Here is a 23941-nt window from a genome sequence, read left to right on the forward strand (position 1 = left end):
GGGCAGGGGAGAGAGGTGAGGTGGGGAGAAAGAGAGGGGGAGAGAGGATGGGGGAGGGAGATGATGGGGGAGGAGAGGTGGGGAGGACATGGGAGAGAGGTGAGGTGGGGGAGAGAGAGAGAGGGGAAGAGGGGGAAAGAGAGGGGGGAGAGATGGGGAGAGAGATGATGGGGAAGGGAGAGGTGGGGAGGAACATGGGAGAGAGGTGAGGTAGGGGAGAGAGAGAGAGGGGGAAGAGGAGGGGGAGAGAGAGGTGGTGTGGAGGGGGGAGAAAAATGAGAGAGAGGTGGGGAGGAGGGGGGGGGAGGTGAGGTGAGGGGGAGAGGGGAAGAGAAATGGGAGATGGGAAAGGGAGGGGCAGTGGGTAGCAGAAAGGAGAAAAGAGGAAACGGGGGGAGGGTGAAAGGAGAGTGGTGGGTCCTCAGGGGAAGTATGGAGTATTACTGGGGGGGGGGGGGTGAAAGGAGAGTGGTGGGTCCTCAGGGGAAGTATGGAGTATTACTGGGGGGGGGGGGTGAAAGGAGAGTGGTGGGTCCTCAGGGGAAGTATGGAGTATTACTGGGGGGGGGGGGTGAAAGGAGAGTGGTGGGTCCTCAGGGGAATTATGGAGTATTACTGGGGGGGGGGGGGTGACGGGGAGTGTAACTGGGGGGAAGGGAAAGATGAAGAAGATATGGAGAGGGGAGGATGGGGTCTCTGTCTATAGTGTGTGTGATATATATACCCCCCTCCCCCCCAGGTGAGCGTAGCGGTAAAATCCCTCCGCACAGACGCTTGTTCTGATCCAGAAGCGCTGGCAGAATTCCTGCAGGAGGTGAACACCATGTACGCGCTGAACCACCCTAACCTCATCCAGCTCTACGGCGTGTGGTACTGACCCAGCCACTGAAAATGGTGAGAGGTGACCCCCTGCCCCCCCCCCACCTCCCCCCGCAGGGTGACACAGTGACAGACAGAAGGGAGCTATCAGTCTGTTCCTCCCCCCGCAGGGTGACACAGTGACACAGAGAGAAGGGAACTATGAGTCTGTCCCTCCCCCCGCAGGGTGACACAGTGACACAGACAGAAGGGAGCTATGAGCCTGTCCCTCCCCCCGCAGGGTGACACAGTGACACAGACAGAAGGGAGCTATGAGCCTGTCCCTCCCCCCGCAGGGTGACACAGTGACACAGACAGAAGGGAGCTATGAGCCTGTCCCTCCCCCCGCAGAGTGACACAGTGACACAGACAGAAGGGAGCTATGAGACTGTCCCTCCCCCCGCAGGGTGACACAGTGACACAGACAGAAGGGAGCTATGAGTGTGTCCCTCCCCCCGCAGGGTGACACAGTGACACAGACAGAAGGGAGCTATGAGCCTGTCCCTCCCCCGCAGAGTGACACAGTGACACAGACAGAAGGGAGCTATGAGCCTGTCCCTCCCCCCGCAGGGTGACACAGTGACACAGACAGAAGGGAGCTATGAGTCTGTCCCTCCCCCCGCAGGGTGACACAGTGACACAGACAGAAGGGAGCTATGAGTCTGTCCCTCCCCCCGCAGGGTGACACAGTGACACAGACAGAAGGGAGCTATGAGCCTGTCCCTCCCCCCGCAGGGTGACACAGTAACACAGACAGAAGGGAGCTATGAGTCTGTCCCTCCCCCCGCAGGGTGACACAGTGACACAGACAGAAGGGAGCTATGTGTCTGTCCCTCCCCCCCGCAGGGTGACACAGTGACAAAGACAGAAGGGAGCTATGAGACTGTCCCTCCCCCCTGCAGGGTGACACAGTGACACAGACAGAAGGGAGCTATGAGTCTGTCCCTCCCCCCGCAGGGTGACACAGTGACACAGACAGAAGGGAGCTATGAGGCTGTCCCTCCCCCCGCAGGGTGACACAGTGACACAGACAGAAGGGAGCTATGAGCCTGTCCCTGCCCCCACAGAGTGACACAGTGACACAGACAGAAGGGAGCTATGAGACTGTCCCTCCCCCCGCAGGGTGACAGTGACACAGACAGAAGGGAGCTATGAGTCGGTCCCTCCCCCCGCAGGGTGACACAGTGACACAGACAGAAGGGAGCTATGAGCCTGTCCCTCCCCCGCAGAGTGACACAGTGACACAGACAGAAGGGAGCTATGAGCCTGTCCCTCCCCCCGCAGGGTGACACAGTGACACAGACAGAAGGGAGCTATGAGTCTGTCCCTCCCCCCGCAGGGTGACACAGTGACACAGACAGAAGGGAGCTATGAGTCTGTCCCTCCCCCCGCAGGGTGACACAGTGACACAGACAGAAGGGAGCTATGAGCCTGTCCCTCCCCCCGCAGGGTGACACAGTAACACAGACAGAAGGGAGCTATGAGTCTGTCCCTCCCCCCGCAGGGTGACACAGTGACACAGACAGAAGGGAGCTATGTGTCTGTCCCTCCCCCCGCAGGGTGACACAGTGACACAGACAGAAGGGAGCTATGAGACTGTCCCTCCCCCCTGCAGGGTGACACAGTGACACAGACAGAAGGGAGCTATGAGTCTGTCCCTCCCCCCGCAGGGTGACACAGTGACACAGACAGAAGGGAGCTATGAGGCTGTCCCTCCCCCCGCAGGGTGACACAGTGACACAGACAGAAGGGAGCTATGAGTCTGTCCCTCCCCGCGCAGGGTGACACAGTGACACAGACAGAAGGGAGCTATGAGTCTGTCCCTCCCCCCGCAGGGTGACACAGACAGAAGGGAGCTATGAGTCTGTCCCTCCCCCCACAGGGTGACACAGACAGAAGGGAGCTATGAGCCTGTCCCTCCCCCGCAGGGTGACACATTGACACAGACAGAAGGGAGCTATGAGTCTGTCCCTCCCCCCACAGGGTGACACAGTGACACAGACAGAAGGGAGCTATGACACTGTCCCTCCCCCCGCAGAGTGACACAGCGACACAGACAGAAGGGAGCTATGAGCCTGTCCCTCCCCCCGCTGGGTGACACAGTGACACAGACAGAAGGGAGCTATGAGTCTGTCCCTCCCCCCGCAGGGTGACACAGTGACACAGACAGAAGGGAGCTATGAGCCTGTCCCTCCCCCCGCAGGGTGACACAGTGACACAGACAGAAGGGAGCTATGTGTCTGTCCCTCCCCGCGCAGGGTGACACAGTGACACAGACAGAAGGGAGCTATGAGACTGTCCCTCCCCCCGCAGGGTGACACAGACAGAAGGGAGCTATGAGTCTGTCCCTCCCCCCGCAGGGTGACACAGTGACACAGACAGAAGGGACCTATGAGCCTGTCCCTCCCCCCGCAGGGTAACACAGTGACACAGGCAGAAGGGAGCTATGAGCCTGTCCCTCCCCCCGCAGGGTGACACAGTGACACAGACAGAAGGGAGCTATGAGTCTGTCCCTCCCCCGCAGGGTGACAGTGACACAGACAGAAGGGAGCTATGAGTCTGTCCCTTCCCCCGCAGGGTGACACAGTGACACAGACAGAAGGGAGCTATGTGTCTGTCCCTCCCCCGCAGGGTGACACAGTGACACAGACAGAAGGGAGCTATGAGCCTGTCCCTCCCCCCGCAGGGTGACAGTGACACAGACAGAAGGGAGCTATGAGCCTGTCCCTCCCCCCGCAGGGTGACAGTGACACAGACAGAAGGGAGCTATGAGTCTGTCCCTCCCCCGCAGGGTGACACAGTGACACAGACAGAAGGGAGCTATGAGTCTGTCCCTCCCCCGCAGGGTGACACAGTGACACAGACAGAAGGGAGCTATGAGCCTGTCCCTCCCCCCGCAGGGCGACACAGTGACACAGACAGAAGGGAGCTATGAGTCTGTCCCTCCCCCCACAGGGTGACACAGTGACACAGACAGAAGGGAGCTATGAGCCTGTCTTTCCCCCCGCAGGGTGACACAGTGACACAGACAGAAGGGAGCTATGAGTCTGTACCTCCCCCCGCAGGGTGACACAGTGACACAGACAGAAGGGAGCTATGAGTCTGTCCCTCCCCCCGCAGGGTGACACAGACACACAGACAGAAGGGAGCTATGAGCCTGTCCCTCCCCCGCAGGGTGACACAGTGACACAGACAGAAGGGAGCTATGAGTCTGTCCCTCCCCCGCAGGGTGACACAGTGACACAGACAGAAGGGAGCTATGAGTCTGTACCTCCCCCCGCAGGGTGACACAGTGACACAGACAGAAGGGAGCTATGAGTCTGTCCCTCCCCCGCAGTGTGACACAGTGACACAGACAGAAGGGAGCTATGAGTCTGTACCTCCCCCGCAGGGTGACACAGTGACACAGACAGAAGGGAGCTATGAGTCTGTCCCTCCCCCCGCAGGGTGACACAGTGACACAGACAGAAGGGAGCTATGAGCCTGTCCCTCCCCCCACAGGGTGACACAGACAGAAGGGAGCTATGAGTCTGTCCCTACCCCCGCAGGGTGACACAGTGACACAGACTGAAGGGAGCTATGAGTCTGTCCCTCCCCCCGCAGGGTGACACAGGGACACAGACAGAAGGGAGCTATGAGTCTGTCCCTCCCCCCCGCAGGGTGACACAGTGATACAGACAGAAGGGAGCTATGAGTCTGTCCCTCCCCCCGCAGGGTGACACAGACAGAAGGGAGCTATGAGCCTGTCCCTCCCCCCGCAGGGTGACACAGTGACACAGACAGAAGGGAGCTATGAGCCTGTCCCTCCCCCGCAGGGTGACACAGTGACACAGACACAAGGGAGCTATGAGACTGTCCCTCCCCCGCAGGGTGATAGGGTGACACCTGTCTCCTTTCCGCAGGTGACAGAGCTGGCCCAGTTGGGGTCCCTTCATGACATCCTGCGGTCCCGTTGCGGGTGCTATCCGCTGCCCGCGCTGTGGGGTTACGCCCTGCAGATCGCCTCGGGGATGAGTTACCTGGAGTCCCACAAGTTCCTCCATCGGGACCTGGCCACCCGGAACATTCTGCTGACCAGCGAGGAGAGGGTGAAGATCGGGGACTTCGGGCTGATGAGAGCGCTGGGAATCCACAGCGACCATTACATCATGTCCGCTCAGAGCAAGATCCCCTTCGCGTGGTGAGAGGGGCGAGAGAGCGGCAAGGGAGGGGCGAACGAGCAAGAGGGAAGGGGCAAGAGGGTGAGGGGGCAAGAGAGGGAGTCTTCTAGGGTTGGGTTTGTATAAAAGGGGGACAAACACGTGTATACACACAAGGGGCCCTCAACCTTCAGCGGTTTATTTCTCCATTATTGACACTAAACATTTTAAACACCGTCACTTTAAGAAACCAAAAAAATCATATAAATAACACCTACTCCTGTCAGGAGTCTAACTCACATGCATATCCCTATCTGCAATGCTGGCTGGCTAAGCCAGTTACCAACTTTAAATAACACACACAGATAACATTGAGTCCTTAACTGTTAGATGGGGACAGCGCCCCAATAGATCCTCAGATGCTGCACTTTCTGCTATACATCAGACAGAAAGCCGCCCACTATCCCGGGACTATGTCACAATATATATAATGTATACCCGTGTATACGCAGGTGTTCCCCCGAGAGCCTGAAGTTCGGCACCTTCTCACACGCCTCCGATGTCTGGATGTTCGGGGTCACCCTGTGGGAGATGTTTACTTACGGGCAGGAGCCCTGGCTGGGACTCAGCGGGAGACAGGTAGTTCCTTACACGCTTATTACACGCTAATGACAGCACAGCTGCACGCGTAGCGCACGTTATAACCGTGTAGTACATGTGTTCAGTGAAAGTGTACAGCAGACGCAGAGAAATCCTATATACCGCACGTTGCGAGGCGTTGGGTAATAATAAGCCGTATAACAAATACGCCAAAAGACGGGAGTATAACCGCGTTCGGAATTCATGTCGTCGCAGCGCTTATCTGAAACATTATTACCGCCCTAATAACCCCTAATAATTAGCTGGTTAATACCCGTTCTCTCCCATCACTGCCTCAGATAGATATATAATATATACATGTGTTGCCAATGTGCCCAGCAGTTTGTGCTGCAAAGCTGTGACAATAGTAATGTTACCTTAGTAATATAAGGATACATTGTAGCTGGTGAGTTACACTGACTGAATGTTACCTTAGTAATATAAGGATACATTGTAGCTGGTGAGTTACACTGACTGAATGTTACCTTAGTAATATAAGGATACATTGTAGCTGGTGAGTTACACTGACTGAAGGATTGGTTGGAACGGAAAGGCGGCCATTTAGTGAGCTCGGGGAAGCAGGATCTTTGCTGATCGATCGCGGGAGAACCAATCGATCAGCAGCTTAGGTAATTAGCTTTCAATAAAAGTAATCACAGCCTGTTTATGTTATATAGATAATATAAATATATAAATATATATATGTCATGTGGATTTGAAGCAAAAGGTGATACACTGTGTGCTCATTTGCATGTCATTTCCCAGAATCCCTTGCTGCAGTGGGAGCGCTGTGTGCTGGGGGATAATGGGGAAAGGCGGGGCTGCATGTCATTTCCCAGAATCCCTTGCTGCAGTGGAAGCGCTGTGTGCTGGGGGATAATGGGTGAAAGGCGCGGCTGCATGTCATTTCCCAGAATCCCTTGCTGCAGTGGAAGCACTGTGTGCTGGGTGATAATGGTGAAAGGCGCGGCTGCATGTCATTTCCCAGAATCCCTTGCTGCAGTGGGAGCGCTGTGTGCTGGGTGATAATGGGGAAAGGCGGGGCTGCATGTCATTTCCCAGAATCCCTTGCTGCAGTGGAAGCGCTGTGTGCTGGGGGATAATGGGTGAAAGGCGCGGCTGCATGTCATTTCCCAGAATCCCTTGCTGCAGTGGAAGCACTGTGTGCTGGGTGATAATGGTGAAAGGCGCGGCTGCATGTCATTTCCCAGAATCCCTTGCTGCAGTGGAAGCGCTGTGTGCTGGGTGATAATGGTGAAAGGCGGGGCTGCATGTCATTTCCCAGAATCCCTTGCTGCAGTGGGAGCGCTGTGTGCTGGGTGATAATGGTGAAAGGCAGGGCTGCATGTCATTTCCCAGAATCCCTTGCTGCAGTGGAAGAGCTGTATGCTGGGGGATAATGGTGAAAGGCGGGGCTGCATGTCATTTCCCAGAATCCCTTGCTGCAGTGGAAGTGCTGTGTGCTGGGGGATAATGGTGAAAGGCGGGGCTGCATGTCATTTCCCAGAATCCCTTGCTGCAGTGGGAGCACTGTGTGCTGGGGGATAATGGGGAAAGGCGGGGCTGCATGTCATTTCCCAGAATCCCTTGCTGCAGTGGGAGCGCTGTGTGCTGGGTGATAATGGTGAAAGGCAGGGCTGCATGTCATTTCCCAGAATCCCTTGCTGCAGTGGGAGCGCTGTGTGCTGGGTGATAATGGTGAGAGGCGGGGCTGCATGTCATTTCCCAGAATCCCTTGCTGCAGTGGAAGCGCTGTGTGCTGGGAGATAATGGTGAAAGGCGGGGCTGCATGTCATTTCCCAGAATCCCTTGCTGCAGTGGAAGCGCTGTATGCTGGGGGATAATGGTGAAAGGCGGGGCTGCATGTCATTTCCCAGAATCCCTTGCTGCAGTGGGATTTCTGTGTGCTGGGGGATAATGGTGAAAGGCAGGGCTGCGTGTCATTTCCCAGAATCCCTTGCTGCAGTGGAAGCGCTGTGTGCTGGGTGATAATGGTGAAAGGCAGGGCTGCATGTCATTTCCCAGAATCCCTTGCTGCAGTGGGAGCGCTGTGTGCTGGGTGATAATGGTGAAAGGCGGGGCTGCATGTCATTTCCCAGAATCCCTTGCTGCAGTGGGAGCACTGTATGCTGGGGGATAATGGTGAAAGGCGGGGCTGCATGTCATTGCCCAGAATCCCTTGCTGCAGTGGGAGCGCTGTGTGCTGGGTGATAATGGTGAAAGGCGGGGCTGCATGTCATTTCCCAGAATCCCTTGCTGCAGTGGGAGCGCTGTGTGCTGGGGATAATGGTGAAAGGCGGGGCTGCATGTCATTGCCCAGAATCCCTTGCTGCAGTGGAAGTGCTGTGTGCTGGGTGATAATGGTGAAAGGCAGGGCTGCATGTCATTTCCCAGAATCCCTTGCTGCAGTGGGAGCGCTGTGTGCTGGGTGATAATGGTGAAAGGCAGGGCTGCATGTCATTTCCCAGAATCCCTTGCTGCAGTGGGAGCGCTGTGTGCTGGGTGATAATGGTGAAAGGCGGGGCTGCATGTCATTTCCCAGAATCCCTTGCTGCAGTGGGAGCGCTGTGTGCTGGGGGATAATGGTGAAAGGCGGGGCTGCATGTCATTGCCCAGAATCCCTTGCTGCAGTGGAAGTGCTGTATGCTGGGGGATAATGGTGAGAGGCGGGGCTGCATGTCATTTCCCAGAATCCCTTGCTGCAGTGGAAGTGCTGTATGCTGGGGGATAATGGTGAGAGGCGGGGCTGCATGTCATTTCCCAGAATCCCTTGCTGCAGTGGGAGCACTGTGTGCTGGGGGATAATGGTGAAAGGCAGGGCTGCATGTCATTTCCCAGAATCCCTTGCTGCAGTGGAAGCGCTGTATGCTGGGGGATAATGGTGAGAGGCGGGGCTGCATGTCATTTCCCAGAATCCCTTGCTGCAGTGGGAGCGCTGTGTGCTGGGGGATAATGGGGAGAGGCGGGGCTGCATGTCATTTCCCAGAATCCCTTGCTGCAGTGGAAGCGCTGTATGCTGGGGGATAATGGTGAGAGGCGGGGCTGCATGTCATTTCCCAGAATCCCTTGCTGCAGTGGAAGCGCTGTGTGCTGGGGGATAATGGTGAGAGGCGGGGCTGCATGTCATTTCCCAGAATCCCTTGCTGCAGTGGGAGCGCTGTGTGCTGGGGGATAATGGTGAAAGGCAGGGCTGCATGTCATTTCCCAGAATCCCTTGCTGCAGTGGAAGCGCTGTATGCTGGGGGATAATGGCTGCATGTCATTTCCCAGAATCCCTTGCTGCAGTGGAAGTGCTGTATGCTGGGGGATAATGGTGAGAGGCGGGGCTGCATGTCATTTCCCAGAATCCCTTGCTGCAGTGGAAGTGCTGTATGCTGGGGGATAATGGGGAAAGGCGGGGCTGCATGTCATTTCCCAGAATCCCTTGCTGCAGTGGGAGCGCTGTGTGCTGGGGGATAATGGTGAAAGGCGGGACTGCATGTCATTTCCCAGAATCCCTTGCTGCAGTGGAAGCGCTGTATGCTGGGGGATAATGGTGAGAGGCGGGGCTGCATGTCATTTCCCAGAATCCCTTGCTGCAGTGGAAGTGCTGTATGCTGGGGGATAATGGTGAGAGGCGGGGCTGCATGTCATTTCCCAGAATCCCTTGCTGCAGTGGAAGTGCTGTATGCTGGGTGATAATGGTGAGAGGCAGGGCTGCATGTCATTTCCCAGAATCCCTTGCTGCAGTGGAAGTGCTGTGTGCTGGGGGATAATGGTGAAAGGCGGGGCTGCATGTCATTTCCCAGAATCCCTTGCTGCAGTGGGAGCACTGTGTGCTGGGGGATAATGGTGAAAGGCGGGACTGCATGTCATTTCCCAGAATCCCTTGCTGCAGTGGAAGCGCCGTGTGCTGGGGGATAATGGTGAAAGGCGGGGCTGCATGTCATTTCCCAGAATCCCTTGCTGCAGTGGAAGCGCTGTGTGCTGGGGGATAATGGGGAAAGGCGGGGCTGCATGTCATTTCCCAGAATCCCTTGCTGCAGTGGAAGCGCTGTATGCTGGGGGATAATGGTGAGAGGCGGGGCTGCATGTCATTTCCCAGAATCCCTTGCTGCAGTGGAAGTGCTGTATGCTGGGGGATAATGGTGAGAGGCGGGGCTGCATGTCATTTCCCAGAATCCCTTGCTGCAGTGGAAGTGCTGTATGCTGTGGGATAATGGTGAGAGGCAGGGCTGCATGTCATTTCCCAGAATCCCTTGCTGCAGTGGGAGCGCTGTGTGCTGGGGGATAATGGTGAAAGGCGGGGCTGCATGTCATTTCCCAGAATCCCTTGCTGCAGTGGAAGTGCTGTATGCTGTGGGATAATGGTGAGAGGCAGGGCTGCATGTCATTTCCCAGAATCCCTTGCTGCAGTGGGAGCGCTGTGTGCTGGGGGATAATGGTGAGAGGCAGGGCTGCATGTCATTTCCCAGAATCCCTTGCTGCAGTGGAAGTGCTGTATGCTGGGGGATAATGGTGAAAGGCGGGGCTGCAGACCTGTCTAAGACATGCAGATGAGCATACAGGAATATATCCATTTGATAGATGTGTGTATATATATATATGTGTGTATGTGTATATGTAAAAACCACCTTTTAATAAAAGTTAATTAGGAAATCATTGCCCAACGTGTGGTACGTTATTAGCATGCGGTGTTACACCCAACGCCAGATTTAGCTACATAATTACGCTGAGTGCCGTTCTCCTTAATCACTGCATTAAATATAATTGTTAATTCCATACTGATTGCACTTTACTGACATTGAATTCCAGGCCGCACACACTACACGCCTCATCTCACGCTCCAGTCACATGTTACTGCAGATTAGGCTATCTACACGTTAGTTACACGTCACACATCCGCGTGACGATCGCCTCTCTGAAAAGGCGTTAACCCTTTCACTACCATAGCGGTAGGAACCGCTATGGTAATGAAGGGATTAACCAGTCCCGCTACCCCCCCCGGAAGGCCTAAACATCCATCCTTGGGGCTACTACCCCTTCACCCTATCCCTCTACCCCCAAGAAACCAAAATAAACACAACAACACCCCCCCCCCCCAACACATACGGTAATGGGTAAAACGACTATTATCCGCATATGTATAATAGTGAATTTGCCCATAATAAAATCAAACATTAGAAAGACAGCATAAATAAAGTTAATAAAACATTTTACTTACCGCTGCCATCATAAAAGGCGTCCTCGTCAGCATACTGCAGGTCCATGTCCTCCGTTACCAGCAAGAATACAAGAAAAAATACAATATAATGGCCCCTGTGTCACTGTGTCACCCTGCGGGGGGAGGGACAGGCTCATAGCTCCCTTCTGTCTGTGTCACTGTGTCACCCTGCGGGGGAGGGACAGGCTCATAGCTCCCTTCTGTCTGTGTCACTGTGTCACCCTGCGGGGGAGGGACAGGCTCATAGCTCCCTTCTGTCTGTGTCACTGTGTCACCCTGCGGGGGGAGGGACAGGCTCATAGCTCCCTTCTGTCTGTGTCACTGTGTCACCCTGCGGGGGGAGGGACAGGCTCATAGCTCCCTTCTGTCTGTGTCACTGTGTCACCCTGCGGGGGGAGGGACAGGCTCATAGCTCCCTTCTGTCTGTGTCACTGTGTCACCCTGCGGGGGGAGGGACAGACTCATAACTCCCTGCTGTCTGTGTCACTGTGTCACCCTGCGGGGGAGGGACAGGCTCATAGCTCCCTTCTGTCTGTCTGTGTCACCCTGCGGGGGGAGGGACAGGCTCATAGCTCCCTTCTGTCTGTGTCACTGTGTCACCCTGCGGGGCGAGGGACAGACTCATAGCTCCCTTCTGTCTGTCACTGTGTCACACTGCGGGGGGAGGGGGAGGCTCATAGCTCCCTTCTGTCTGTGTCACTGTGTCACCAAGCGGGGGAGGGACAGACTCATAGCTCCCTTCTGTCTGTGTCACTGTGTCACCCTGCGGGGGGAGGGACAGACTCATAGCTCCCTTCTGTCTGTGTCACCCTGCGGGGGGAGGGACAGGCTCATAGCTCCCTTCTGTCTGTGTCACCCTGCAGGGGGAGGGACAGGCTCATAGCTCCCTTCTGTCTGTGTTACTGTGTCACCCTGCGGGGGGAGGGACAGTCTCATAGCTCCCTTCTGTCTGTGTCACTGTGTCACCCTGCGGGGGGAGGGACACACTCATAGCTCCCTTCTGTCTGTGTCACTGTGTCACCCTGCGGGGGGAGGGACAGGCTCATAGCTCCCTTCTGTCTGTGTCACTGTGTCACCCTGCGGGGGGAGGGACACACTCATAGCTCCCTTCTGTCTGTGTCACTGTGTCACCCTGCGGGGGGAGGGACAGGCTCATAGCTCCCTTCTGTCTGTGTCACTGTGTCACCCTGCGGGGGTAGGGACAGACTCATAGCTCCCTTCTGTCTGTGTCACTGTGTCACCCTGCGGGGGAGGGACAGACTCATAGCTCCCTTCTGTCTGTGTCACTGTGTCACCCTGCGGGGGGAGGGACAGACTCATAGCTCCCTTCTGTCTGTGTCACCCTGCGGGGGAGGGACAGTCTCATAGCTCCCTTCTGTCTGTGTCACTGTGTCACCCTGCGGGGGGAGGGACAGTCTCATAGCTCCCTTCTGTCTGTGTCACTGTGTCACCCTGCGGGGGAGGGACAGGCTCATCGCTCCCTTCTGTCTGTGTCACTGTGTCACCCTGCGGGGGGAGGGACAGACTCATAGCTCCCTTCTGTCTGTGTCACTGTGTCACCCTGCAGGGGGAGGGACAGGCTCATAGCTCCCTTCTGTCTGTGTCACCCTGCGGGGGGAGGGACGGGCTCATAGCTCCCTTCTGTCTGTGTCACTGTGTCACCCTGTGGGGGGGGGACAGACTCATAGCTCCCTTCTGTCTCTGTCACTGTGTCACTCTGCGGGGGAGGGACGGGCTCATAGCTCCCTTCTGTCTCTGTCACTGTGTCACCCTGCGGGGGGAGGGACAGACTCATAGCTCCCTTCTGTCTCTGTCACTGTGTCACCCTGCGGGGGGAGGGACAGTCTCATAGCTCCCTTCTGTCTGTGTCACTGTGTCACCCTGCGGGGGGAGGGACAGGTTCATAGCTCCCTTCTGTCTCTGTCACTGTGTCACCCTGCGGGGGGAGGGACGGGCTCATAGCTCCCTTCTGTCTGTATCACTGTGTCACCCTGCGGGGGAGGGACAGACTCATAGCTCCCTTCTGTCTCTGTCACTGTGTCACCCTGCGGGGGGAGGGACAGTCTCATAGCTCCCTTCTGTCTGTATCACTGTGTCACCCTGCGGGGGAGGGACAGTCTCATAGCTCCCTTCTGTCTGTGTCACTGTGTCACCCTGCGGGGGGAGGGACGGGCTCATAGCTCCCTTCTGTCTGTATCACTGTGTCACCCTGCGGGGGAGGGACAGGCTCATAGCTCCCTTCTGTCTGTGTCACTGTGTCACCCTGCGGGGGGAGGGACAGGCTCATAGCTCCCTTCTGTCTGTGTCACTGTGTCACCCTGCGGGGGGAAGGACACACTCATAGCTCACTTCTGTCTGTGTCACTGTGTCACCCTGCGGGGGGAGGGACAGACTCATAGCTCCCTTCTGTCTGTGTCACTGTGTCACCCTGCGGGGGGAGGGACAGACTCATAGCTCCCTTCTGTCTGTGTCACTGTGTCACCCTGCGGGGGAGGGACAGACTCATAGCTCTCTTCTGTCTGTGTCACTGTGTCACCCTGTGGGGGGGGGACAGACTCATAGCTCCCTTCTGTCTGTGTCACTGTGTCACTCTGCGGGGGAGGGACGGGCTCATAGCTCCCTTCTGTCTCTGTCACTGTGTCACCCTGCGGGGGGAGGGACAGACTCATAGCTCCCTTCTGTCTGTGTCACTGTGTCACCCTGCGGGGGGAGGGACAGACTCATAGCTCCCTTCTGTCTGTATCACTGTGTCACCCTGCGGGGGAGGGACAGGTTCATAGCTCCCTTCTGTCTCTGTCACTGTGTCACCCTGCGGGGGGAGGGACGGGCTCATAGCTCCCTTCTGTCTGTATCACTGTGTCACCCTGCGGGGGAGGGACAGACTCATAGCTCCCTTCTGTCTCTGTCACTGTGTCACCCTGCGGGGGGAGGGACAGTCTCATAGCTCCCTTCTGTCTGTATCACTGTGTCACCCTGCGGGGGAGGGACAGTCTCATAGCTCCCTTCTGTCTGTGTCACTGTGTCACCCTGCGGGGGGAGGGACGGGCTCATAGCTCCCTTCTGTCTGTATCACTGTGTCACCCTGCGGGGGAGGGACAGGCTCATAGCTCCCTTCTGTCTGTGTCACTGTGTCACCCTGCGGGGGGAGGGACAGGCTCATAGCTCCCTTCTGTCTGTGTCACTGTGTCACCCTGCGGGGGGAAGGACACACTCATAGCTCACTTCTGTCTGTGTCACTGTGTCACCCTGCGGGGGGAGGGACAGACTCATAGCTCCCTTCTGTCTGTGTCACTGTGTCACCCTGCGGGGGGAGGGACAGACTCATAGCTCCCTTCTGTCTGTGTCACTGTGTCACCCTGCGGGGGGAGGGACAGACTCATAGCTCCCTTCTGTCTGTGTCACTGTGTCACCCTGCGGGGGAGGGACAGACTCATAGCTCTCTTCTGTCTGTGTCACTGTGTCACCCTGCGGGGGGAGGGACAGTCTCATAGCTCCCTTCTGTCTGTGTCACTGTGTCACCCTGCGGGGGGAGGGACAGGCTCATAGCTCCCTTCTGTCTGTGTCACCCTGCGGGGGGAGGGACAGGCTCATAGCTCCCTTCTGTCTGTGTCACTGTGTCACCCTGCGGGGGGAGGGACAGGCTCATAGCTCCCTTCTGTCTGTGTCACCGTGTCACCCTGTGGGGGGAGGGACACACTCATAGCTCCCTTCTGTCTGTGTCACTGTGTCACCCTGCAGGGGGAGGGACAGTCTCATAGCTCCCTTCTGTCTGTGTCACTGTGTCACCCTGCGGGGGGAGGGACAGACTCATAGCTCCCTTCTGTCTGTGTCACTCTGCGGGGGGGGGGGGACAGACTCATAGCTCCCTTCTGTCTGTGTCACTGTGTCACCCTGCGGGGGGAGGGACAGGCTCATAGCTCCCTTCTGTCTGTGTTACTGTGTCACCCTGTGGGGTGAGGGACAGTCTCATAGCTCCCTTCTGTCTGTGTCACTGTGTCACCCTGCGGGGGGAGGGACAGGCTCATAGCTCCCTTCTGCCTGTGTCACTGTGTCACCCTGCGGGGGAGGGACAGACTCATAGCTCCCTTCTGTCTGTGTCACTGTGTCACCCTGGGGGGGAGGGACAGTCTCATAGCTCCCTTCTGTCTGTGTCACTGTGTCACCCTGCGGGGGAGGGACAGTCTCATAGCTCCCTTCTGTCTGTGTCACTGTGTCACCCTGGGGGGGAGGGACAGTCTCATAGCTCCCTTCTGTCTGTGTCACTGTGTCACCCTGCGGGGGGAGGGACAGGCTCATAGCTCCCTTCTGTCTGTGTCACTGTGTCACCCTGCGGGGGGAGGGACAGTCTCATAGTTCCCTTCTGTCTGTGTCACTGTGTCACCCTGCGGGGGGAGGGACAGACTCATAGCTCCCTTCTGTCTGTGTCACTGTGTCACCCTGCGGGGGGAGGGACAGACTCATAGCTCCATTCTGTCTGTGTCACTGTGTCACCCTGCGGGGGGAGGGACAGACTCATAGCTCCCTTCTGTCTGTGTCACTGTGTCACCCTGCGGGGGGAGGGACACACTCATAGCTCCCTTCTGTCTGTGTCACCCTGCGGGGGGAGGGACAGACTCATAGCTCCCTTCTGTCTGTGTCACTGTGTCACCCTGCGGGGGGAGGGACAGGCTCATAGCTCCCTTCTGTCTGTGTCACTGTGTCACCCTGCGGGGGGAGGGACAGTCTCATAGCTCCCTTCTGTCTGTGTCACTGTGTCACCCTGCGGGGGGAGGGACAGACTCATAGCTCCCTTCTGTCTGTGTCACTGTGTCACCCTGCGGGGGGAGGGACAGGCTCATAGCTCCCTTCTGTCTGTGTCACTCTGCGGGGGGAGGGACGGGCTCATAGCTCCCTTCTGTCTGTGTCACTGTGTCACCCTGTGGGGGGGGGACAGACTCATAGCTCCCTTCTGTCTCTGTCACTGTGTCACTCTGCGGGGGAGGGACGGGCTCATAGCTCCCTTCTGTCTCTGTCACTGTGTCACCCTGCGGGGGGAGGGACAGACTCATAGCTCCCTTCTGTCTCTGTCACTGTGTCACCCTGCGGGGGGAGGGACAGTCTCATAGCTCCCTTCTGTCTGTGTCACTGTGTCACCCTGCGGGGGGAGGTACAGGTTCATAGCTCCCTTCTGTCTCTGTCACTGTGTCACCCTGCGGGGGGAGGGACGGGCTCATAGCTCCCTTCTGTCTGTATCACTGTGTCACCCTGCGGGGGAGGGACAGACTCATAGCTCCCTTCTGTCTGTGTCACTGTGTCACCCTGCGGGGGGGAGGGACAGGCTCATAGCTCCCTTCTGTCTGTGTCACTGTGTCACCCTGCGGGGGGAGGGACAGACTCATAGCTCCCTTCTGTCTGTATCACTGTGTCACCCTGCGGGGGAGGGACAGTCTCATAGCTCCCTTCTGTCTGTGTCACTGTGTCACCCTGCGGGGGGAGGGACGGGCTCATAGCTCCCTTCTGTCTGTATCACTGTGTCACCCTGCGGGGGAGGGACAGGCTCATAGCTCCCTTCTGTCTGTGTCACTGTGTCACCCTGCGGGGGGAGGGACAGGCTCATAGCTCCCTTCTGTCTGTGTCACTGTGTCACCCTGCGGGGGGAAGGACACACTCATAGCTCACTTCTGTCTGTGTCACTGTGTCACCCTGCGGGGGGAGGGACAGACTCATAGCTCCCTTCTGTCTGTGTCACTGTGTCACCCTGCGGGGGGAGGGACAGACTCATAGCTCCCTTCTGTCTGTGTCACTGTGTCACCCTGCGGGGGAGGGACAGACTCATAGCTCTCTTCTGTCTGTGTCACTGTGTCACCCTGTGGGGGGGGGACAGACTCATAGCTCCCTTCTGTCTGTGTCACTGTGTCACCCTGCGGGGGAGGGACGGGCTCATAGCTCCCTTCTGTCTCTGTCACTGTGTCACCCTGCGGGGGGAGGGACAGACTCATAGCTCCCTTCTGTCTGTGTCACTGTGTCACCCTGCGGGGGGAGGGACAGACTCATAGCTCCCTTCTGTCTGTATCACTGTGTCACCCTGCGGGGGAGGGACAGGTTCATAGCTCCCTTCTGTCTCTGTCACTGTGTCACCCTGCGGGGGGAGGGACGGGCTCATAGCTCCCTTCTGTCTGTATCACTGTGTCACCCTGCGGGGGAGGGACAGACTCATAGCTCCCTTCTGTCTCTGTCACTGTGTCACCCTGCGGGGGGAGGGACAGTCTCATAGCTCCCTTCTGTCTGTATCACTGTGTCACCCTGCGGGGGAGGGACAGTCTCATAGCTCCCTTCTGTCTGTGTCACTGTGTCACCCTGCGGGGGAGGGACAGTCTCATAGCTCCCTTCTGTCTGTATCACTGTGTCACCCTGCGGGGGAGGGACAGGCTCATAGCTCCCTTCTGTCTGTGTCACTGTGTCACCCTGCGGGGGGAGGGACAGACTCATAGCTCCCTTCTGTCTGTGTCACTGTGTCACCCTGCGGGGGAGGGACAGACTCATAGCTCTCTTCTGTCTGTGTCACTGTGTCACCCTGCGGGGGGAGGGACAGTCTCATAGCTCCCTTCTGTCTGTGTCACTGTGTCACCCTGCGGGGGGAGGGACAGGCTCATAGCTCCCTTCTGTCTGTGTCACCCTGCGGGGGGAGGGACAGGCTCATAGCTCCCTTCTGTCTGTGTCACTGTGTCACCCTGCGGGGGGAGGGACAGGCTCATAGCTCCCTTCTGTCTGTGTCACCGTGTCACCCTGTGGGGGGAGGGACACACTCATAGCTCCCTTCTGTCTGTGTCACTGTGTCACCCTGCAGGGGGAGGGACAGTCTCATAGCTCCCTTCTGTCTGTGTCACTGTGTCACCCTGCGGGGGGAGGGACAGACTCATAGCTCCCTTCTGTCTGTGTCACTCTGCGGGGGGGGGGGGGACAGACTCATAGCTCACTTCTGTCTGTGTCACTGTGTCACCCTGCGGGGGGAGGGACAGGCTCATAGCTCCCTTCTGTCTGTGTCACTGTGTCACCCTGCGGGGGGAAGGACACACTCATAGCTCACTTCTGTCTGTGTCACTGTGTCACCCTGCGGGGGGAGGGACAGACTCATAGCTCCCTTCTGTCTGTGTCACTGTGTCACCCTGCGGGGGGAGGGACAGACTCATAGCTCCCTTCTGTCTGTGTCACTGTGTCACCCTGCGGGGGGAGGGACAGACTCATAGCTCCCTTCTGTCTGTGTCACTGTGTCACCCTGCGGGGGAGGGACAGACTCATAGCTCTCTTCTGTCTGTGTCACTGTGTCACCCTGCGGGGGGAGGGACAGTCTCATAGCTCCCTTCTGTCTGTGTCACTGTGTCACCCTGCGGGGGGAGGGACAGGCTCATAGCTCCCTTCTGTCTGTGTCACCCTGCGGGGGGAGGGACAGGCTCATAGCTCCCTTCTGTCTGTGTCACTGTGTCACCCTGCGGGGGGAGGGACAGGCTCATAGCTCCCTTCTGTCTGTGTCACCGTGTCACCCTGTGGGGGGAGGGACACACTCATAGCTCCCTTCTGTCTGTGTCACTGTGTCACCCTGCAGGGGGAGGGACAGTCTCATAGCTCCCTTCTGTCTGTGTCACTGTGTCACCCTGCGGGGGGAGGGACAGACTCATAGCTCCCTTCTGTCTGTGTCACTCTGCGGGGGGGGGGGGGACAGACTCATAGCTCCCTTCTGTCTGTGTCACTGTGTCACCCTGCGGGGGGAGGGACAGGCTCATAGCTCCCTTCTGTCTGTGTTACTGTGTCACCCTGTGGGGTGAGGGACAGTCTCATAGCTCCCTTCTGTCTGTGTCACTGTGTCACCCTGCGGGGGGAGGGACAGGCTCATAGCTCCCTTCTGCCTGTGTCACTGTGTCACCCTGCGGGGGAGGGACAGACTCATAGCTCCCTTCTGTCTGTGTCACTGTGTCACCCTGCGGGGGAGGGACAGTCTCATAGCTCCCTTCTGTCTGTGTCACTGTGTCACCCTGGGGGGGAGGGACAGTCTCATAGCTCCCTTCTGTCTGTGTCACTGTGTCACCCTGCGGGGGAGGGACAGTCTCATAGCTCCCTTCTGTCTGTGTCACTGTGTCACCCTGGGGGGGAGGGACAGTCTCATAGCTCCCTTCTGTCTGTGTCACTGTGTCACCCTGCGGGGGGAGGGACAGACTCATAGCTCCCTTCTGTCTGTGTCACTGTGTCACCCTGCGGGGGGAGGGACAGACACATAGCTCCCTTCTGTCTGTGTCACTGTGTCACCCTGCGGGGGGAGGGACAGGCTCATAGCTCCCTTCTGTCTGTGTCACTGTGTCACCCTGCGGGGGAGGGACAGACTCATAGCTCCCTTCTGTCTGTGTCACTGTGTCACCCTGCGGGGGGAGGGACACACTCATAGCTCCCTTCTGTCTGTGTCACCCTGCGGGGGGAGGGACAGACTCATAGCTCCCTTCTGTCTGTGTCACTGTGTCACCCTGCGGGGGAGGGACAGACTCATAGCTCCCTTCTGTCTGTGTCACTGTGTCACCCTGCGGGGGGAGGGACACACTCATAGCTCCCTTCTGTCTGTGTCACCCTGCGGGGGGAGGGACAGACTCATAGCTCCCTTCTGTCTGTGTCACTGTGTCACCCTGCGGGGGGAGGGACAGGCTCATAGCTCCCTTCTGTCTGTGTCACTGTGTCACCCTGCGGGGGGAGGGACACACTCATAGCTCCCTTCTGTCTGTGTCACCCTGCGGGGGGAGGGACAGACTCATAGCTCCCTTCTGTCTGTGTCACTGTGTCACCCTGCGGGGGGAGGGACAGGCTCATAGCTCCCTTCTGTCTGTGTCACTGTGTCACCCTGCGGGGGGAGGGACAGGCTCATAGCTCCCTTCTGTCTGTGTCACTGTGTCACCCTGCGGGGGGAGGGACAGACACATAGCTCCCTTCTGTCTGTGTCACTGTGTCACCCTGCGGGGGGAGGGACAGGCTCATAGCTCCCTTCTGTCTGTGTCACTGTGTCACCCTGCGGGGGGAGGGACAGGCTCATAGCTCCCTTCTGTCTGTGTCACTGTGTCACCCTGCGGGGGGAGGGACAGACACATAGCTCCCTTCTGTCTGTGTCACTGTGTCACCCTGCGGGGGGAGGGACAGGCTCATAGCTCCCTTCTGTCTGTGTCACTGTGTCACCCTGCGGGGGGAGGGACAGGCTCACAGCTCCCTTCTGTCTGTGTCACTGTGTCACCCTGCGGGGGGAGGGACAGGCTCATAGCTCCCTTCTGTCTGTGTCACTGTGTCACCCTGCGGGGGGAGGGACAGGCTCACAGCTCCCTTCTGTCTGTGTCACTGTGTCACCCTGCGGGGGGAGGGACAGACTCATAGCTCCCTTCTGTCTGTGTCACTGTGTCACCCTGCGGGGGGAGGGACAGACTCATAGCTCCCTTCTGTCACTGTGTCACCCTGCGGGGGGAGGGACAGGCTCACAGCTCCCTTCTGTCTGTGTCACCCTAGATCCTGATGAAGACAGACCGGGATGGGGACCGCCTGGAGCGTCCTGACGATTGTCCCCAAGCTCTGTACTCCGTTATGATGAAGTGCTGGGCTCAGAGACCAGAACAGAGACCCAACTTCAGCAGCCTGATAACCCAGCTGCAGGAGGTGAGCGGGGGGGGGGGGGAGGTGGGGGGCGGGGGGGTCAGGGAGCGGTGTCTCTCTCGTTCCCCCCCTCCTTTCTTCTTCCTTCTCTCTCTCTCCTTCTCCCCGTCTCTCTTCCTCCCCGTCTCTTCCCCTCACCTCCCTCTCAGTCACGTAGTCTCTTATCTCCCTCTCTCTTCCTCCCCCCGGTCTCTCTTCTCGACGTTTCTTCCCCTCTCTTCCCTCTCACGCAGTCTCTTCTCTATACCACTCTTCCTTTCCCCTCTCTCTCTTCTCCCCCACTTTCTTCCCCCCTCCCGCGATCTCTGCTCCCCCGTCTCTTCCCCTCTTCTGCTTCTCACGCAGTCTCTTCTCCCTCTGTCTCTTCCCCCCCACTCTCTCTTCTCCTGCTCTCTCTTCCCCCCCACTTTCTCTTCCCCCCCCACTCTCTCTTCCCCCCCCACTCTCTCTTCCCCCCCACTCTCTCTTCCCCCCCACTCTCTCTTCCCCCCCCACTCTCTCTTCCCCCCCCACTCTCTCTTCCCCCACCTCCCCCACTCTCTCTTCCCCCCCCCCACTCTCTCTTCCCCCCACTCTCTCTTCCCCCACCTCCCCCACTCTCTCTTCCCCACCTCCCCCACTCTCTCTTCCCCCACTCTCTCATCCAGCCCCCCACTCTATCTCCCCCCCCCACTGTCTCTTCCCTCGCAGCTCTCTATCTTCCCCCCCCCCACTCTCTCTCTCTTTCCCCCCACTCTCTCTCTTCACCCCCCACAATCTCTCCTTCCCATCTCTCTTCTCTCCATCTCTCTTCTCGTCACATCTCTTCCCCCCCCACTCTCTCTTCTCTGCCCCTTTCTTCCCCCCGACTCTCTTCTCCTCCCCCCCCCCACTCTCTCCCCCCTCCTCCCTCTCATGCAGTCTTTTCTCCCCCAGGCGAGACCCCGGAGATGAGAGCGCTGCAGGATGTGAATGAGGCGGGGTGGTTACAACTTGAAACTGGTGACATCATCACTCTCATCGAAGCAGGGTATATAACTCCTGGGTGCCTTATTACTTCTGTATAACCAACTCCCGAGTGCCTTATTGCCCATGTAACAGCCTTTTATTTACCCCCCAGAGGGGGTAACCCAGCTCCTGAGTGCCATATTGCCCATGTAACAGCCTTATATTTACCCCCCAGAGGGGGTAACCCAGCTCCTGAGTGCCTTATTGCCCCTGTAACAGCCTTATATTTACCCTGAGGGGTATCCCATCACCTCAGTGCCTTATTGCTCCTGTAACAGCCTTATATTTACCCCCCAGAGGGGGTAACCCAGCTCCTGAGTGCCTTATTGCCCCTGTAACAGCCTTATATTTACCCCCCACAGGGGGTAACCCAGCTCGAGTGCCTTATTGCCCCTGTAACAGCCTTATATTTACCCCCCAGAGGGGGTAACCCAGCTCCTGAGTGCCTTATTGCCCCTGTAACAGCCTTATATTTACCCCCCAGAGGGGTAACCCAGCTCATGAGTGCCTTATTGCCCCTGTAACAGCCTTATATTTACCCCCAGAGGGGTAACCAGCTCCTGAGTGCCTTATTGCTCCTGTAACAGCCTTATATTTACCCCCCAGAGGGGGTAACCCAGCTCCTGAGTGCCTTATTGCCCCTGTAACAGCCTTATATTTACCCCCCAGAGGGGTAACCCAGCTCCTGAGTGCCTTATTGCCCCTGTAACAGCCTTATATTTACCCCCAGAGGGGGTAACCCAGCTCCTGAGTGCCTTATTGCTCCTGTAACAGCCTTATATTTACCCCCCAGAGGGGGTAACCCAGCTCCTGAGTGCCTTATTGCCCCTGTAACAGCCTTATATTTACCCCCCAGAGGGGTAACCCAGCTCCTGAGTGCCTTATTGCCCCTGTAACAGCCTTATATTTACCCCCCAGAGGGGTAACCCAGCTCCTGAGTGCCTTATTGCCCCTGTAACAGCCATTTTTCCGCCTGCAGGTCAGACTCTCGCCCCTGGTGGGGCAGAATAGACGGACCCTGAAGGTGGGGCAGTTTCCCGCGTCTGTGATCTCCCCGAGCAGTCTCGGAGCGCTCTACATCTGGCAAGCAGTCTAGGGCAGCTGTCTCTTGGAGAGGGAGAGGCAGAGAGCGAGTGAGTGCCTTGTTGCCCCCCCCCCCCGCGTTGTGGAGTTGCCCACCCCTGGTGTTGTGGAGTTGCCCCCCGCGTTGTGGAGTTGCCCCCCGCGTTGTGTGTTGCTCCCCCCCCCCTGGTGTTGTTGAGTTGCCCCCCCCCCCGCGTTGTGGTGTTGCCCCCGCGTTGTTGAGTTGCCCCCCCCCCCGCGTTGTGGTGTTGCTCCCCCCCCCCTGGTGTTGTGGAGTTGCCCCCCGCGTTGTGGAGTTGCCCCCCCCCCGCGTTGTGGGAGTTGCCCCCCCCCCCCCTGGTGTTGTGGAGTTGCCCCCCCCGCGTTGTGGAGTTGCCCCCCCCCCCCGTGTTGTGGAGTTTCTCCCCCCCCCCCCTGGTGTTGTGGAGTTGCCCCCGCGTTGTGGAGTTGCCCCCCCCCCCCCGCGTTGTGGTGTTGCCCCGGGGTATCACCCCTCACGTTTCTCTCTCTCAGCAGAAGGAGGAGCCGGGGGAAGGAGGGAGCGAAGAGAGGAGGAGGAGGAGGAAGAGGAGGTGATGGAGTACAACTACTCCGTATGCAACGTGAGTGTCAGCTCCGCAGAGTGTGAGGGAGGGAACGTTTACTCTCCCCCCGTCTCCCTCCTACCCCTCTCTCCCCCCTTCCTCTCACCCCCTCCCAACCTCCTTTATTCCCCCCTTCACTCCACTCCGACCCTTTCTCCGCCCCCCTTTTTCCCCTTCCACTCCCCCAACTCCACCCTCTCTTCCCTCCCCTCCCACTCCCTCACCCTCCACTCCACCCTCACTCCCCTCCACTCCACCCTCTCCCCTCCCCGTCCATTCCACCTCTCTCCCCTCCCCCTCCCCTACCCCACTCTCCCCTCCCTCCCCACCCCCTCCCCTACCCCACTCTCCCCCTCCACCCCCGTCTCCCTCTCTTTCCCCCCCTCCACCCCTCTCCTCTCTCCAACTCTACGTCCCTCTCTCTTTCTCCCTCCCTCTTTTGCCCTTCTCCCATCTCCCCCACCTCTCACTCTACCTCCCTCTCCCCCTCTTTCTCTCTCTCCATCCCCTCCTCCCTCCCCCTCACTCACTCTCTCCCCCTCTCCTCGCATCCCCTCCTCCCTCTCCCTCTCTCCACCCCTCTCTCCACCCCCTCTCCCTCTCTCCCCTCCTCTCCACCCCCTCTCTCCCTCTCACTCTCTCCACTCTCTCCCCTCTCTCCACCCCTCTCTCCCCTCTCTCCTCCCCCTCCCTCCCTCTCACCCCTCTCTCCTCTCTCCTCCCTCTCCCTCTCTCCCCTCTCTCCACCCTCTCACTCTCTCCTCTCTCTCGCATCCCCAGGTCTCTCTAAAAGC

General features: G+C 58.1%; 1 protein-coding gene and 1 long non-coding RNA gene across 3 annotated transcripts; both read left to right on the forward strand.

Annotated features, from left to right (window-relative positions):
* The first annotated feature begins 744 nt into the window (after positions 1-744).
* Positions 745-20650, forward strand: LOC142483308 (activated CDC42 kinase 1-like). Its single transcript, XM_075583409.1, has 5 exons — positions 745-894; positions 4761-5038; positions 5510-5636; positions 20350-20500; positions 20643-20650. Exons 1-5 carry the CDS (start codon positions 892-894, stop codon positions 20648-20650), a joined length of 567 nt encoding a protein of 188 aa, XP_075439524.1. The 5' UTR covers positions 745-891.
* Positions 20651-21414: 764 nt separating this feature from the next.
* Positions 21415-23202, forward strand: LOC142483309 (uncharacterized). 2 transcript variants are annotated; one of them, XR_012797296.1, is made up of 3 exons: positions 21415-21502; positions 22460-22613; positions 23077-23202. It is a non-coding gene; the product is annotated as an uncharacterized LOC142483309 (long non-coding RNA). The 2 variants fall into 2 exon arrangements; XR_012797297.1 differs by having other exon boundaries at positions 23080-23202.
* The last annotated feature ends 739 nt before the right edge of the window (positions 23203-23941 follow it).

Source organism: Ascaphus truei, unplaced genomic scaffold (genome assembly GCF_040206685.1).
Source record: "Ascaphus truei isolate aAscTru1 unplaced genomic scaffold, aAscTru1.hap1 HAP1_SCAFFOLD_3180, whole genome shotgun sequence".
NCBI lineage: Eukaryota > Metazoa > Chordata > Amphibia > Anura > Ascaphidae > Ascaphus > Ascaphus truei.